Source organism: Ranitomeya imitator, chromosome 2 (assembly GCF_032444005.1).
Source record: "Ranitomeya imitator isolate aRanImi1 chromosome 2, aRanImi1.pri, whole genome shotgun sequence".
NCBI lineage: Eukaryota > Metazoa > Chordata > Amphibia > Anura > Dendrobatidae > Ranitomeya > Ranitomeya imitator.
Window position 1 is genome coordinate 757,766,052 of NC_091283.1, and position 13,613 is coordinate 757,779,664.

The following is a 13,613-nucleotide window of genomic DNA, read 5'->3' on the forward strand; positions in this document are numbered from 1 at the left end:
TGGGCTTGATGTCACCTGACATCACCCCCACAGATATGAACCCCAATTGCCACTGCTACACGGCAAGTGGGAAGAGTCGGGCAAAGTGCCAGAATGGGCGCATTTAATAGATGTGCCTTCTCAGGGCGGCTGCCGTCTGCGATTTTTAGGCTGGGGGGGGGGGCCAATGTCAATGGTCCCTTACCAGCCAGATAAAAATATGTTACTTTATGTCCTATTGTAAGATATAGTATTAACAGTATCAGCTAGTCAACAAACTAAACTCTGCTCAAGATTAAGAGGTAAAATAATAGTAATAAAAATAATAACAGCAATAATAACAATAATAATAAATAGAATTTTATTCGGACCTTCTCATGGTCTGTTGGTTCGGACCCTCTCATGGTCTCTCATGTGGCCCATTAGGAACATTAAATTGCCCATATTGGTATAGAACACATTATCCTAGGACACCAGTAGAGTTACCATTCCATTTTTCTGTTTCATTATAGGAACAGAAAAATGTAACCCCCCAAAAAAACACAGCTATCACATAAGGAATCCCAACAACGGCAGACTGTATCCATGTAGGCTATGAGCGCCCGTTGCTTTTTTGTTGCGGGTTTCTTTTCTGAGAAGTTGTCACAAAACCTGAAGGCTTTTCTGATGCCAGCAAAGAGAATGAGATTCCTGAAGTGTCATGCACATGTTGCTTATTTGTGACTTGCAGATTTACCGTAAATCTGCAGCACGTCAATTCTTTTAGTACTTTTGCTGCAGATTTCAGCCATGTTAATAATTGGGGAAAAATATTTAAAAAAAACCCAAACATATATGTAAAAAAACAAGACAAAAAGCACATATTTTAATCCGCGTTTTTCCTGCCAAGAGATGCAGAAACTTCTGCACCAAACACTTAACATGTGCACATACTCTTACTCAAATGGGGTCCATTTTGTTTCCGTCCAGAAGGCTGTCATTTTAATGGAGACTCCTGCCCAAGTGTGAATGCTAATATCTGTGGTGTCGGCCTTTTTCGTTAGTTGTAGAATCCACAATAAACTATTGCCTGTTGTCAAAAGGTTTATCTATACCAAGGGAATACATATAGGTCTTCAAATGTGTAACCTTTGCATGAAGTACAGGCACAGCTACAGATCAGAGTCCGGGGACTTCAGAACGATTTCTTCTATCAAATGTGACAATGTGAAATGGAGGCTCTGACATACAGTGAATACAGCTTTCTCTCTAAATTTAGTGTAAGACCTCCTCCTAAGCAGAACAGAAAGATGAATAAAATGATAGCTTAATTTCTACAATCTGGTGCACGATTCCTGAGAAATCTCTGGTTTTCTTATATGTAAATGATCTGTTAAGATCTATGGTCTGGACATAGATCTCCTTAAGAATCTGCCTCCAGAGCTGATTTTAAAAGAAAAGAGGCATTACCAGTGTGAGATATGTAGATCAGGAGAGCAGACCGTCAGTCATTTCATGTCTCACACTGGTAATTCCCCCTTTAATCTACAATAAGCATCTCTGGGAACGGAAGCTGGTGGCCGCATCGCGTGCGTCGGGACAGCTTCGGTGGACGACGGAGGGTGAGTATATAACTATTGTTTATTTTAATTCTTTTGTTTAACAGGGATATGGTGCTCACACTGCTATATACTGCGTGGGCTGTGTTATATACTGCGTGGGCTGTGTTATATACTGCGTGGGCTGTGTTATATACTGCGTGGGCTGTGTTATATACTGCGTGGGCTGTGTTATATACTGCGTGGGCTGTGTTATATACTGCGTGGGCTGTGTTATATACTGCGTGGGCTGTGCTATATACTGCGTGGGCTGTGTTATATACTGCGTGGGCAGTGTCATATACTGCGTGGGCTGTGTCATATACTATGTGGGCTGTTATATACTGCGTGGGCAGTGTTATATACTGCGTGGGCAGTGTCATATACTGCGTGGGCTGTGTCATATACTGCGTGGGCTGTGTCATATACTGCGTGGGCTGTGTCATATACTGCGTGGGCTGTGTTATATACTGCGTGGGCTGTGTTATATACTGCGTGGGCTGTGTTATATACTGCGTGGGCTGTGTTATATACTGCGTGGGCTGTGTTATATACTGCGTGGGCTGTGTTATATACTGCGTGGGCTGTGTTATATACTGCGTGGGCTGTGTTATATACTGCGTGGGCTGTGTTATATACTGCGTGGGCTGTGTTATATACTGCGTGGGCTGTGTTATATACTGCGTGGGCTGTGTTATATACTGCGTGGGCTGTGTTATATACTGCGTGGGCTGTGTTATATACTGCGTGGGCTGTGTTATATACTGCGTGGGCTGTGTTATATACTGCGTGGGCTGTGTTATATACTGCGTGGGCTGTGTTATATACTGCGTGGGCTGTGTTATATACTGCGTGGGCTGTGTTATATACTGCGTGGGCTGTGTTATATACTGCGTGGGCTGTGTTATATACTGCGTGGGCTGTGTTATATACTGCGTGGGCTGTGTTATATACTGCGTGGGCTGTGTTATATACTGCGTGGGCTGTGTTATATACTGCTTGGGCTGTTATATACTGCGTGGGCTGTGTTATATACTGCGTGGGCTGTGTTATATACTGCGTGGGCTGTGTCATATACTGCGTGGGCTGTGTCATATACTGCGTGGGCTGTGTCATATACTGCGTGGGCTGTGTCATATACTATGTGGGCTGTGTCATATACTATGTGGGCTGTTATATACTACATGGGCTGTGTTATATACTACATGGGCTGTGTTATATACTACATGGGCTGTGCTATATATTACGTGGGCTGTGTTATATACTGCCTGGCTGTTATATACTACGTGGGCAGTGTAATATACTGCGTGGCCTGTGTTATATACTACGTGGGCTGTTATATACTACGTGGGCTGTGCTATATATTATGTGGGCTGTGCTATATACTGCCTGGCTGCTATACACCAGAGGTCCCCAACTCCAGTCCTCAAGGCCCACCAACATGTCATGTTTTCAGGATTTCCTTAGTCTTGCCCAGGTAATAATTGCATCACCTGTGCAATGCAAAGGAAATCCTGAAAACATGACCTGTTGGTGGGCCTTGAGGACTGGAGTTGGGGACCTCTGCTATACACTACGTGGGCTGTTTTATATACTGCGTGGCCTGTTATATACTGCGTGGGCTGTGCTATATATACGTGGGCTGTGCTATATACTACGTGGCTGCTATATACTACTTGGCTGTCTGTGTTACGTGGGCTGTGCTATATACTATGTAGCTGCTGCTATGTGGCTGCTATATACTACGTGGCTGCTATGTACAACGTGGCTGTGCTATATATTACGTGGATGTGCTATATACTACGTGACTGCTATATACTACGTGGCTGTGGTATATACTACGTGGCTGTGCTATATACTACGTGGCTGTGCTATATACTACGTGGCTGTGCTATATACTACATGGCTGTGCTAACTGCGGCGTACATACATACATATTCTAGAACACACGATGCATGTTATATATTATGTGGGCTGTGTTATATACTGCCTGGCTGCTATATACTACGTGGGCAGTATTATATACTGCGTGGGCTGTGTTATACACTACGTGGCCTGTGATATATATTACGTGGGCTGTGCTATATACTATATGGCTGCTATATACTATGTGGCTGCTATATAGCTATATACTATGTGGCTGTGCTATATACGACGTGGCTGTGCTATACACTATGCGGCTGTGCTATATACCATGTGGCTGTGGTATATACTACGAGGCTGTCTGTTATATACTACGTAGCTGTGTTACCTACTAATTGGCTGTGCTATATACTATGTGGCTGTGCTATATACTACGTGGCTGTGCTAAGCACGACATGCATACATACATGGCTGTCTGTGTTACATGGGCTGTGCTATATACTATGTGGCTGCTATATACTATGTGGCTGCTATACAGCTATATACTACGTGGCTGTGCTATATACTACACGGCTGTGCTAAGCGCGACGAACATACATACATATTCTAGAATACCCGATGCGTTAGAATCGGGCCACCATCTAGTTTATTATAAATGTTATAAATATCAGTAAATCATACCGCATCTATTATTCAACCTTAAAGGGATTTTCTGGTTTTGGGAAACTCCTGTTTCGTGACTGCAGTTTGTTTGTTTTTTTCAAACAAGAACAAAAAGGCAGCTGGTTGGCAGAGGGGCACAGGAGTTTTTCAAACCCGGAAAAGCCCTTTAAATATAAAATGCATAGAAGAACCTTGTGGGCTGCAATCCTTACTCTGATCTGCCCCCATGGTCTCTGTTCTTGTCCCAATGTCAATCTCTGTTTTTGGTTTCTGTAACAATCCCGCTCTCTAAGCGCAGATCTAAGCAGGTCAGGTGCGGACTGCATTGCTGCAGACATTGCTGCCGCTTAGTAGCATTAGATTTCAGCCCGCTGGCTGCCAGGAGGACACAATTTGACCAAATATGGGATTATTTTATACTTTGACTGCAAATGGAACATATACAGTACCTTGCGAAATTATTCAGCACCCTGGAACTTTTCAACCTTTTTCCACATATCGTGCTTCAAACAAAGATACCAAATGTACATTTTTGGTGAAGAATCAACAAGTGGAACACAATTGTTAAGTTGAACTAAATTTATTGGTTATTTTAAATTTTTGTGGAAATTCAAAAACTGAAACGTCGGGCGTGCAATAATATTCGGCCTCTTTAACTTAATACTTTGTTGCGCCAACTTTTGCTGCGATTACAGCTGCAAGTCGCTTGGGGTATATCTCTATCAGTGTTGTACATCGAGAGACAAATTCTTGCCCATTCTTCCTTGGCAAACAACTCAAGCTCAGTGAGGTTTGATGGAGATCGTTTGTGAACAGCAATTTTCAGCACTTTCTACAGATTCTCGATTGGATTGAGGTCTGGACTTTGACTTGGCCATTCTAACACCTGGATACGTTTATTTGTGAACCATTCCATTGTAGATTTTGCTTTATCTTTGGGATCATTGTCTTGTTGGAAGACAAGTCTCCGTCCCAGTCTCAGGTCTTTTGCAGAATCCAACAGGTTTTCTTCAAGAATGGTCCTGTATTTGGCTCCATCCATCTTCCCATCAATTTTAACCATCTTCCCTGTCCCTGCTGAAGAAAAGCAGGCCCAAACCATGATGCTGCCCCCACCATGTTTGACAGTGGGGATGGTGTGTTCAGGCTGATGAGCTGTGTTGCCTTTACATCAAACATATCGTTTGGCATTGTTGCCAAAAAGTTCGATTTTGGTTTCATCTGACCAGAGCACATTCTTCCACGTTTGGTGCGTCTCCTAGGTGGCTTGTTGCAAACTTTAAACAACACTTATTATGGATATCTTTGAGAAATGGCTTTCTTCTTGCCACTCTTCCATAAAGGCCAGATTTGTGCAGTGTACGACTGATTGTTGTCCTACAGACAGACTGTCCCAACTCAGCTGTAGATCTCTGCAGCTCATCCAGTGATCATGGGCCTCTTGGCTGATCAGTCTTCTCCTTGTTTGAGATGAAAGTTTAGAGGGACGGCCGGGTCTTGGTAGATTTGCAGTGGTATGATACTCCTTCCATTTCAATATGATCACTTGCACAGTGCTCCTTGGGATGTTTAATGTTTTGGAAATCATTTTGTATCCAAATCCGGCTTTAAACTTCTCCACAACAGTATCACGGACCTGCCTGTTGTGTTCCTTGGTCTTCATGATGCTCTCTGTGATTCAAACAGAACCCTGAGACTATCACAGAGCAGGTGCATTTATACAGAGACTTGATTACATACAGGTGGATTATATTTATCATCATTGGGCATTTAGGACAACATTGGATCATTCAGAGATCCACAATGAACTTCTGGAGTGAGTTTGCTGCACTGAAAGGAAAGGGGTCGAATATTATTGCACGCCCCACTTTTCTGTTTTTGAATTTCCACAAAAACTTAAAATAACCAATAAATTTCGTTCAACTTCACAATTGTGTTCCACTTGTTGATTCTTCACCAAAAATTTACATTTGGTATCTTTATGTTTGAAGCAAGATATGTGGGAAAAGGTTGAAAAGTTCCAGGGGGCCGAATACTTTCGCAAGGCACTGAAATTACCAAGACACATTGAATTGTATTTTATTAAGAAATCTCGAACGGAGATCTAAGAGTCTTCAAAATGGAAATTCAATTGTCTGTAACATGGGAGATTTTCTCAGTGCGTTTAATCTCAGGACTTCTCTAGTCAAACACTGTTACATTACAATCAATCAATGCTCTTGTAGGTCACGCTATTGATTTCGTAGCCCACCTCGGAGGAAAATGCTGAGCGCAGCATTATTATGCAGTAAAACGGAGACACTCGATTTAAAGAAGGTGACACGATATGAAAGATCTCATGGTCCTGAGTAAATGAGCTGATCACATCATTATGATGCTTTTTTCAAGTATTGCTAGGAAAGTGGCAGAAAGGATTTTATCAAATAGCGAAAAATAACTAACGAGGCACAGAGTTTTATACATCAGAAATCAATGACAAGTCTAAAAGAAAACTCAGCTGACCTGTTCCAATGTAATTATTCATTAGGAAATTCTTCACAATCATTACTGATAGGACTCAGTCACTACGTTTTAGCTAACCAGCTAAGACCAGCAAGATGTAGGGGCCGAGACCCTGATCCCAGTTGTGTGTGACTTATTGTGATGTTTGCTGAAGCTTGAAGAAAATCACTGTTTCCTCTACTGCAGATGTACCAGTTCACTTAATGCTGTATAACCCTGACACAACCACTGATTGACAGCTCTGTGTACACTGTGGATAGGCAGAAATACCGCGCAGCACATTTATTAGTCATCTAGTGATAAACTCCTTCTGATTTAACTGTGATTTTATCAAAACTACAGTAAGCAGCCCAGTAAGGGACATCACTAGAATCATGATATCTGCCCTCATATTAGGTGCAAAAACCTGGTGACAGATTCCCTTTAAATAATTATTTGGCCACAGCGGTTTGCTTAGTACCAAAAGCAGAAAGGGATGAGACATGCTGATCTGGTCAGATGGATCTTCCATATTTACATAAGCACATACATTCTTATTTCTCTGCACAGCTCCTCTTTATATACTAGAATCATTTCATTATATTCAGGTCTGAGAAATGCAGACGTAAATATATATTAAACCAAACAGTGACCCTATTCTGTGGTACTGTATATACTTCTGCCTTCTGATAGTGTTAGCGTTATTTAAAAAGATTTGGAGAAGGTTAAAAACATGAGTCAGCCAAACCTGCCAAATTTTAAAGTCACCAGAGAACCATTTAATGTTGCATAATTCTTCAATTCACAGATATTGTGCTTTCAAAGGTGAATTATTCCATGTTTATATTTACATACAGCCTCTTTACTATGATATATGCTAACATGTGTAAAGGTGATAGGTCCTCTTTAAAAAGTTTAAAGAGGCTTTCCCCACTAACAAAAGTTGATTTTAATCAACAGATCTTTGAATAATAATAAGTTCCACAATTGGATGTGTTTAAATAAAATGTTCCTGTGCTGAGATAATCTTATAAATGTGTCCCTGCTGTGTACTGTGTAATGGCCGTGTCTGACTGTACAGGGACATGGTCTGATCATACCACATCACAGATGACAGCCCAGGTCTTCAAGGAGCCTCGATAATGATGTATGGGATGTCAGAAAATAGGATTTTTTTGTCATTTTGCTTCATGTTGGGGGTTTGTCTTTTTATAGTAGGGTAGATTGCTAAGCAAATAACTCTACTTTTCTATCATCAGAGACATCATTCAACTGATATAAGCCCATCCATCACCTGTTCCAAGAGTTGTTCTCCAGTCATGTGCAAAGTACCATGCAAATCAACAAAGATACAAAAAGAAGAAAAAAAAAACATTGTTAAAAGATTAAAAAAAAGCAAAGTAATGGTGTCAGAAGGGACATCACCTGATTTTTCAATGAAGACAATAAAGGGCTCAAGATCCGGAAACATGCAGTATAATAATACAAGAAAGCATGTTTTAGTCACCTGGAGAGTTTACCAGAAATATGAGCTAAGAATACAAATGCTCATGATCACACTGGATTACAAACGAAAGGGATCCCGTGACGGTATTGTACGGGTAATTGCACACAGCATGCACATATGAAACAAGCCCGCACCGCCTCGTATATTCTCCACTTTCCGTCACTGCCGGGATGCCTATTCCCACAATGCCATCATTCCTTTCAGAGAAGCAGCTTTCAGCACTGCGGGATGTAAAAAGCACCAGGCGGCCAATCATTATTCCACCATGATTATTACAACTTTCATAATTCACAGCCACAGCACAGTGTTCCACTACATAATGGCAATGTAAGAAAGCAAAGACCTCGTTATACGAGCTGTGAAGCAGTATTTCTGTACGCCATGTCACCGTTCCTAATTACAATCTACAGCTAAAAACCAATATGAGACCAAATTCATGGCCAACCTGAGCACATGGTCCAAAATCTACGCTACAAAGTGTCTAAAAAGTCATGTTACAATTTCATTTTATCCAACTTATTTAACAAACCACTGATGAGCGGATTTGCCAGCTTCTCTGAAATGCCCTAATATTATAAAGGCTGGACCATAGCTAACAAGCACGTTCTACCTATTGTGTCCCCCCATTTCCTTATACATTGTATCTTGTGATGGAGCCTTCGGCTCCGGTTGGAAGGATACAGATCTGCTCCATTGACCATCGCTGAAACATGGATACGTTTGGAGGAAGCAAGGATTGGGACCTGTCATTTTTGACAGTCTCAATATATTTTTTACTTTCAATGTTTAGATTTTATTCTCATTATGCCGTTAACCGTTCGGGATATTTACCGTACTTTTAAATGATAGCGGCATTCAACAGGTCAGCAGTCAAGGGTGGAGCTGCAGTCCACGGGCAGCTGTTAGAGGCAGATGATGGCTGAACATCACTCACAGCCATCATCTGCTGAGAAGGATGCAGGCTCAGTTCCTGAGCCCGCATCAAAGTCAGGGAGCCAACACATGACATAGCTATATGTCATGTATCGGTAAGGGATTATAATAATATAGAAGCAAAGGCCAATTTATGAATTAGGGAAATTTTATATTAGTATGTAAATGAACAATGACCCCAGAGCCAATGTTACCCCATTCCGATACAGTATATGACTATTGCATTCTTTATACAGTACTTATTTGTATGCCCAAATGCAGTTTCTTCATAGGGATAACTACAGTATGTCTGCATGTATGTCTGCATACCTTTTGTAATATTTAAAAAAAAAAAAATATGTCTTTATTTTCAACAAGGCCCTTATCATTAGGTTATATTGTCAATTTTATAACCAGCCACTGATTTAGCAGCAAATAACAGAACTCCAAGGTGTCTTGTAAACCCCGAGTATGAACAGACCTGTTATATTTTAATGCTGAAGAAAAACAAATAATCACAGGAGAGAATAAGTAGCAGGCTATTAGGCAGCGGATGTAGGCTGTCACTGCTTGAGGACAATAGCAGATTGCTTTTCATTCCCTTTTACATACAGTTCATTAGCTTGATGTTCCTTAGCGGTCTGTAAACGCATCTGGATTCCAGTTCTCAGACACAGCATTAGACAAGCACGGGCTGAGCAAAGCTTCTGCCCATAATTTATGGCAAAACCTTTCTAAGGCTACTTTCACACTGGCTTTTTTGCCATACGTCGCAATGCGTCGTTTAGGGGAAAAAACGCATCCTGCAAAGTTGTTTGCAGGATGCGTTTTTGCCCCATAGAGTAACATTACCGATGCATTGCGACGTATTGACACTTCGCAGCCGTCGTGCGACGATTGCGCCGTGTTGTGGCGGACCGCCGGGAGCAAAAAACGTTAAATGTAACGTTTTTTGCTGCCGACGGACTGCTTTTTCCGACCGCGCATGCGCAGCCGGAACTCCGCCCCCACCTCCGCGTACCTCACAATGGGGCAGCGGATGCGCCGAAGAAATGCATCCGCTGCACCTGTTGTGCGGCGCATCAAACGCTAGCGTCGGAATCTCGGCCCGACGCAATGCGACAGGCCGAATCCGACGCTAGTGTTAAAGGAGCCTTAGCTACGAATGAATCAGGCAAACATGCAGGAAATAGACAATCCATACACCACAACCTGCATGTTAGCTGGAAAAAGTAACAGTAAGATTTGGCACATGAAAATGTACATATTTAAATCAACTCTAGGAGAAAAGTGTAGAAAAAAAAAAAACATTTTGTCGCTGGACAACCACTTTATCACCTATTCACAGAACTTGTTGATCCTTACAGATTGGTAGAATGGGCAAACCTTTTCTACTGTTAAATGGTAAATTGCCGATGCAGTGCGCAAGCTCAACCTGTTTTATTTATTCCCTATGGGGGTGCCGAGTGCTGCGCTTGGCTCTTTCCAGTAGCACAATAGACAATGAATGTTGCAGCGATAGGCCTTCCGTCTGTTGCTCTGTTTGTTTGTAACAAGAATAAAAGTTCCTCGTCATGGATAAAAAATTCCTAATATGCCAATCCATAAAAGGTTACCACCCAGTAGTACATGCTTGAACATATCTTCATATAACAATGGCCAATTCATCAAGCCCAAAGATTTTCTTGCCGATCTTGGTGATGGGGCATGAAAGAGTCAGATGCTCCTGATTCATTAATAGGCGCACACCTATTGATGAATCAGGAGCGTCTGACGAATGCCATGCACCTCGCCACAAACTTGACTGAATTAGGGTTATTTCAAGAATTAGACGAGATGTCTCTTTAGCATGCCCCTCCGGACCCAGCTCTGCCCATATTGGCGGTGCTGGGAGCAACTGGCGTGAAAAGGTCAGAAGTCGCTAAATTTTTGAGCAACTTCAAATTGAACACAAATTTTGTGAAATTTCAAAGCAAGTTACACCAGAAATTTGGCAAAATTGCTTTGATGTATCAGGGGCTCTGTGTTGTGTTGCTCATCTATTACCCCTCCAAGAACTGTATTAATAAATTAACAGTTGGGTGTTAGTATTCCCTTTGCCAAATAGGTGTTTCTGACATTGTCTGCAATGATTGGACAGTGTGCAAAGATACTCCCCCAACTCGTAACACACAGTTGTCAAATTGTTTCATACACTTCAAAGTGGAATAACCTAGGAACAACATTGAGTCCTAAGAAAATATTAGTCTAACGGACTTCCCACTTATCATTATTATTCAAACTTTTTTTTTTTTCAATTTGAAAACTCAAGAGCTTATACTATTCATATTTATTCACCAGGCATACTTACTTGATAAAACCGTGGTAAGGAATATATAGTCTGAGAATGAGATCAGGCCACATTCACCCAACGTGTAGAAAATACTATCCTCATCTGCAAACTTCTCTCGCTCTTGAGAAATTTTCTATAAAATGAAAACACAAGCATTAGAAATGGACACAAAGCAAGGCCAGTCCCGTGGTACTACACTGAATAATGGTAACATTTTAGCTTTCAAAGCTTTCTATGAAAAAAATAAAACATTGGATGTACTCCAGAACTAATAAACACTAGCTAGGTTCCCATTTTTATAAGTAAAAAAAAGTAATGTAACATTATAGGGACATCTATACAATAATAAAAAATTAGGACTAGACACAGAAAGCTCTGAAAACTAAGAAAGAACTAAATCCTGAAACTCTGACAGAGACTACTTGAAGACTAACAAACATATAGATATAGACATTTGTAGAACAAACCACACTTCATATACAAAAAAGGAGGTCTATAAAAAAAATCAAAAGGATCTTGCAAACGTAAAATGGAAAAGTCATGCAACTGCCAGAGCAGGAAATGTTTATACATCACAAGCACGGAAGAATCCAGTAGATGAACACAAAACAGAAACACCATCACATTAGGGTCCAGTCCATTAACTGTGCCCTTGGTTACCTCTGTCTAGCGGAGATCCAATCATATACAAGATAAAGGAAAGAAAATTGGTTAAACATGAAGGCAGAGAATTATGACATAATCAGCACCGATGCAGAAATCCAGGAGGCTGGACCCAAGAAATTCTCAAAGCCTGCAGCTGTCTTGGCCAGATGGCTGGGTTACACCGGGGAATGTGTTGCTACCTCTAAACTGAGTGATGTTATCGCTGTGCAGACAGGGAATTCCAGGGATAACACATGTGCATATGATCTATGAGAACAGACCGTGATACATCTCTAATGACCGTGTGATACACCACTAATGGTGAGAGGAGGAAAGGACTATATATTTAACTTCCGTTTTATTAAAGTTCTTCACGTAATGTCTAAATAACAAATAGAAAACGTAATGGTGGATACGTCAAATTTCTATTGTTATGCAAAGGTAAGACACACAAGGAATGAAGGAAAACAATAGGAAACCACAAAAGGGTCATAGTGACAGCAGGTGCGAAGAAGGAAAACAAGCAAGCCTTCGAGATGTGTATAGTTTCAGCACGGAGTCCATGAAATTGTATTATCTTTATACTTATCCAAAGGAGGAAATTGCAATCATCAACAGTTTAGCCGGCGTCATAGATCCTAGGTAACTTATGTTTGTGTAATGAAAATGAGAAGGTGGTTAGGGAGCAGGGAAGTTAGTATTGGACTCGTTTCACGTTAGTCTGGAGCCATGCGTCTGCTGAAAGTTCCTGATATTTATAAGGCTTTATGCATTCAACAAAGACAAGATTCATAGACAGAATATTTTCCAGATCCAAAGTTTGGGTCCCCATCGTTGGGTTCTCGTTCAAGCTTGGGTATGGTTCTGGTGCCCCAACCAAACTTTAGAATAAAGTTCTGGCCAGGTACCAGATCCCGAACATCCACGGATTCACTCGTCCCTACATATAAACAAAACAGCACAGTCCGCCAAGTAATATCCACAGAAATAAAAATAGATATGGCTCTCAATGAAAATATCTCACATGACGCTTTTTACAGAAGAAGAGTCAAGTAAGAGGAAAAAGGCCGCCATGTTCTAGCTGTAGTAGTGCTCATGCCTATATCACTATTTACCTATGGAATAAAATTTGGATTTTTATTTTCTATGAGTGCCATACCCATTTCTATGGATATTATATTACGTTTCAAACTGGACTGTAGCGGTGGCTAATAACCGAGGCCAACAGGCAGTAAATAATAAAATGTAAAAATCACACCAGTTTTGAGATCCAAGATTTCTGCACGTTGCAAAGGTTTTTTTTCTAACCTATTTAGCATAAGGAGAATAACCAATCCAGCATTGTGGGGATGGGAGAGATTTCAACCCCTTTGCTAGGAATCACATATATAAGTGTAATGCATGTAGTCTAATATTCACAGTTCGCCATCCTCTGCCATTTTCAGCCGCGCTCCAGCATCAGTGACTCCAGTTGTGACCGGCCAAATCACATAGCGGTATGTTGTGAAATAGAAGTCACTTTTAACATCTTCCCAATGCAAGTCTATGATGAGAATTAAGAACAAGGCTCTGTAGCCTTATTATGAGTCCCACAGACTTGTATTGAGAAAAATGACTTCCGGAACAGTCAGTGAACCAGCGGCTTACAAAAGCC

The 13,613-nt window shown here is 41.1% G+C and overlaps 1 protein-coding gene across 1 annotated transcript in view; it reads right to left on the reverse strand.

Annotated features, from left to right (window-relative positions):
• MICU1 (mitochondrial calcium uptake 1) overlaps positions 1–13,613 on the reverse strand; it is a 263,538-nt gene that overhangs the window by 109,179 nt on the left and 140,746 nt on the right. The window contains exon 6 of the mRNA XM_069753326.1: positions 11,333–11,447. Within this exon, the coding sequence (XP_069609427.1) occupies positions 11,333–11,447 (115 nt within the window). The remainder of the gene's footprint in view (positions 1–11,332; positions 11,448–13,613) is intronic.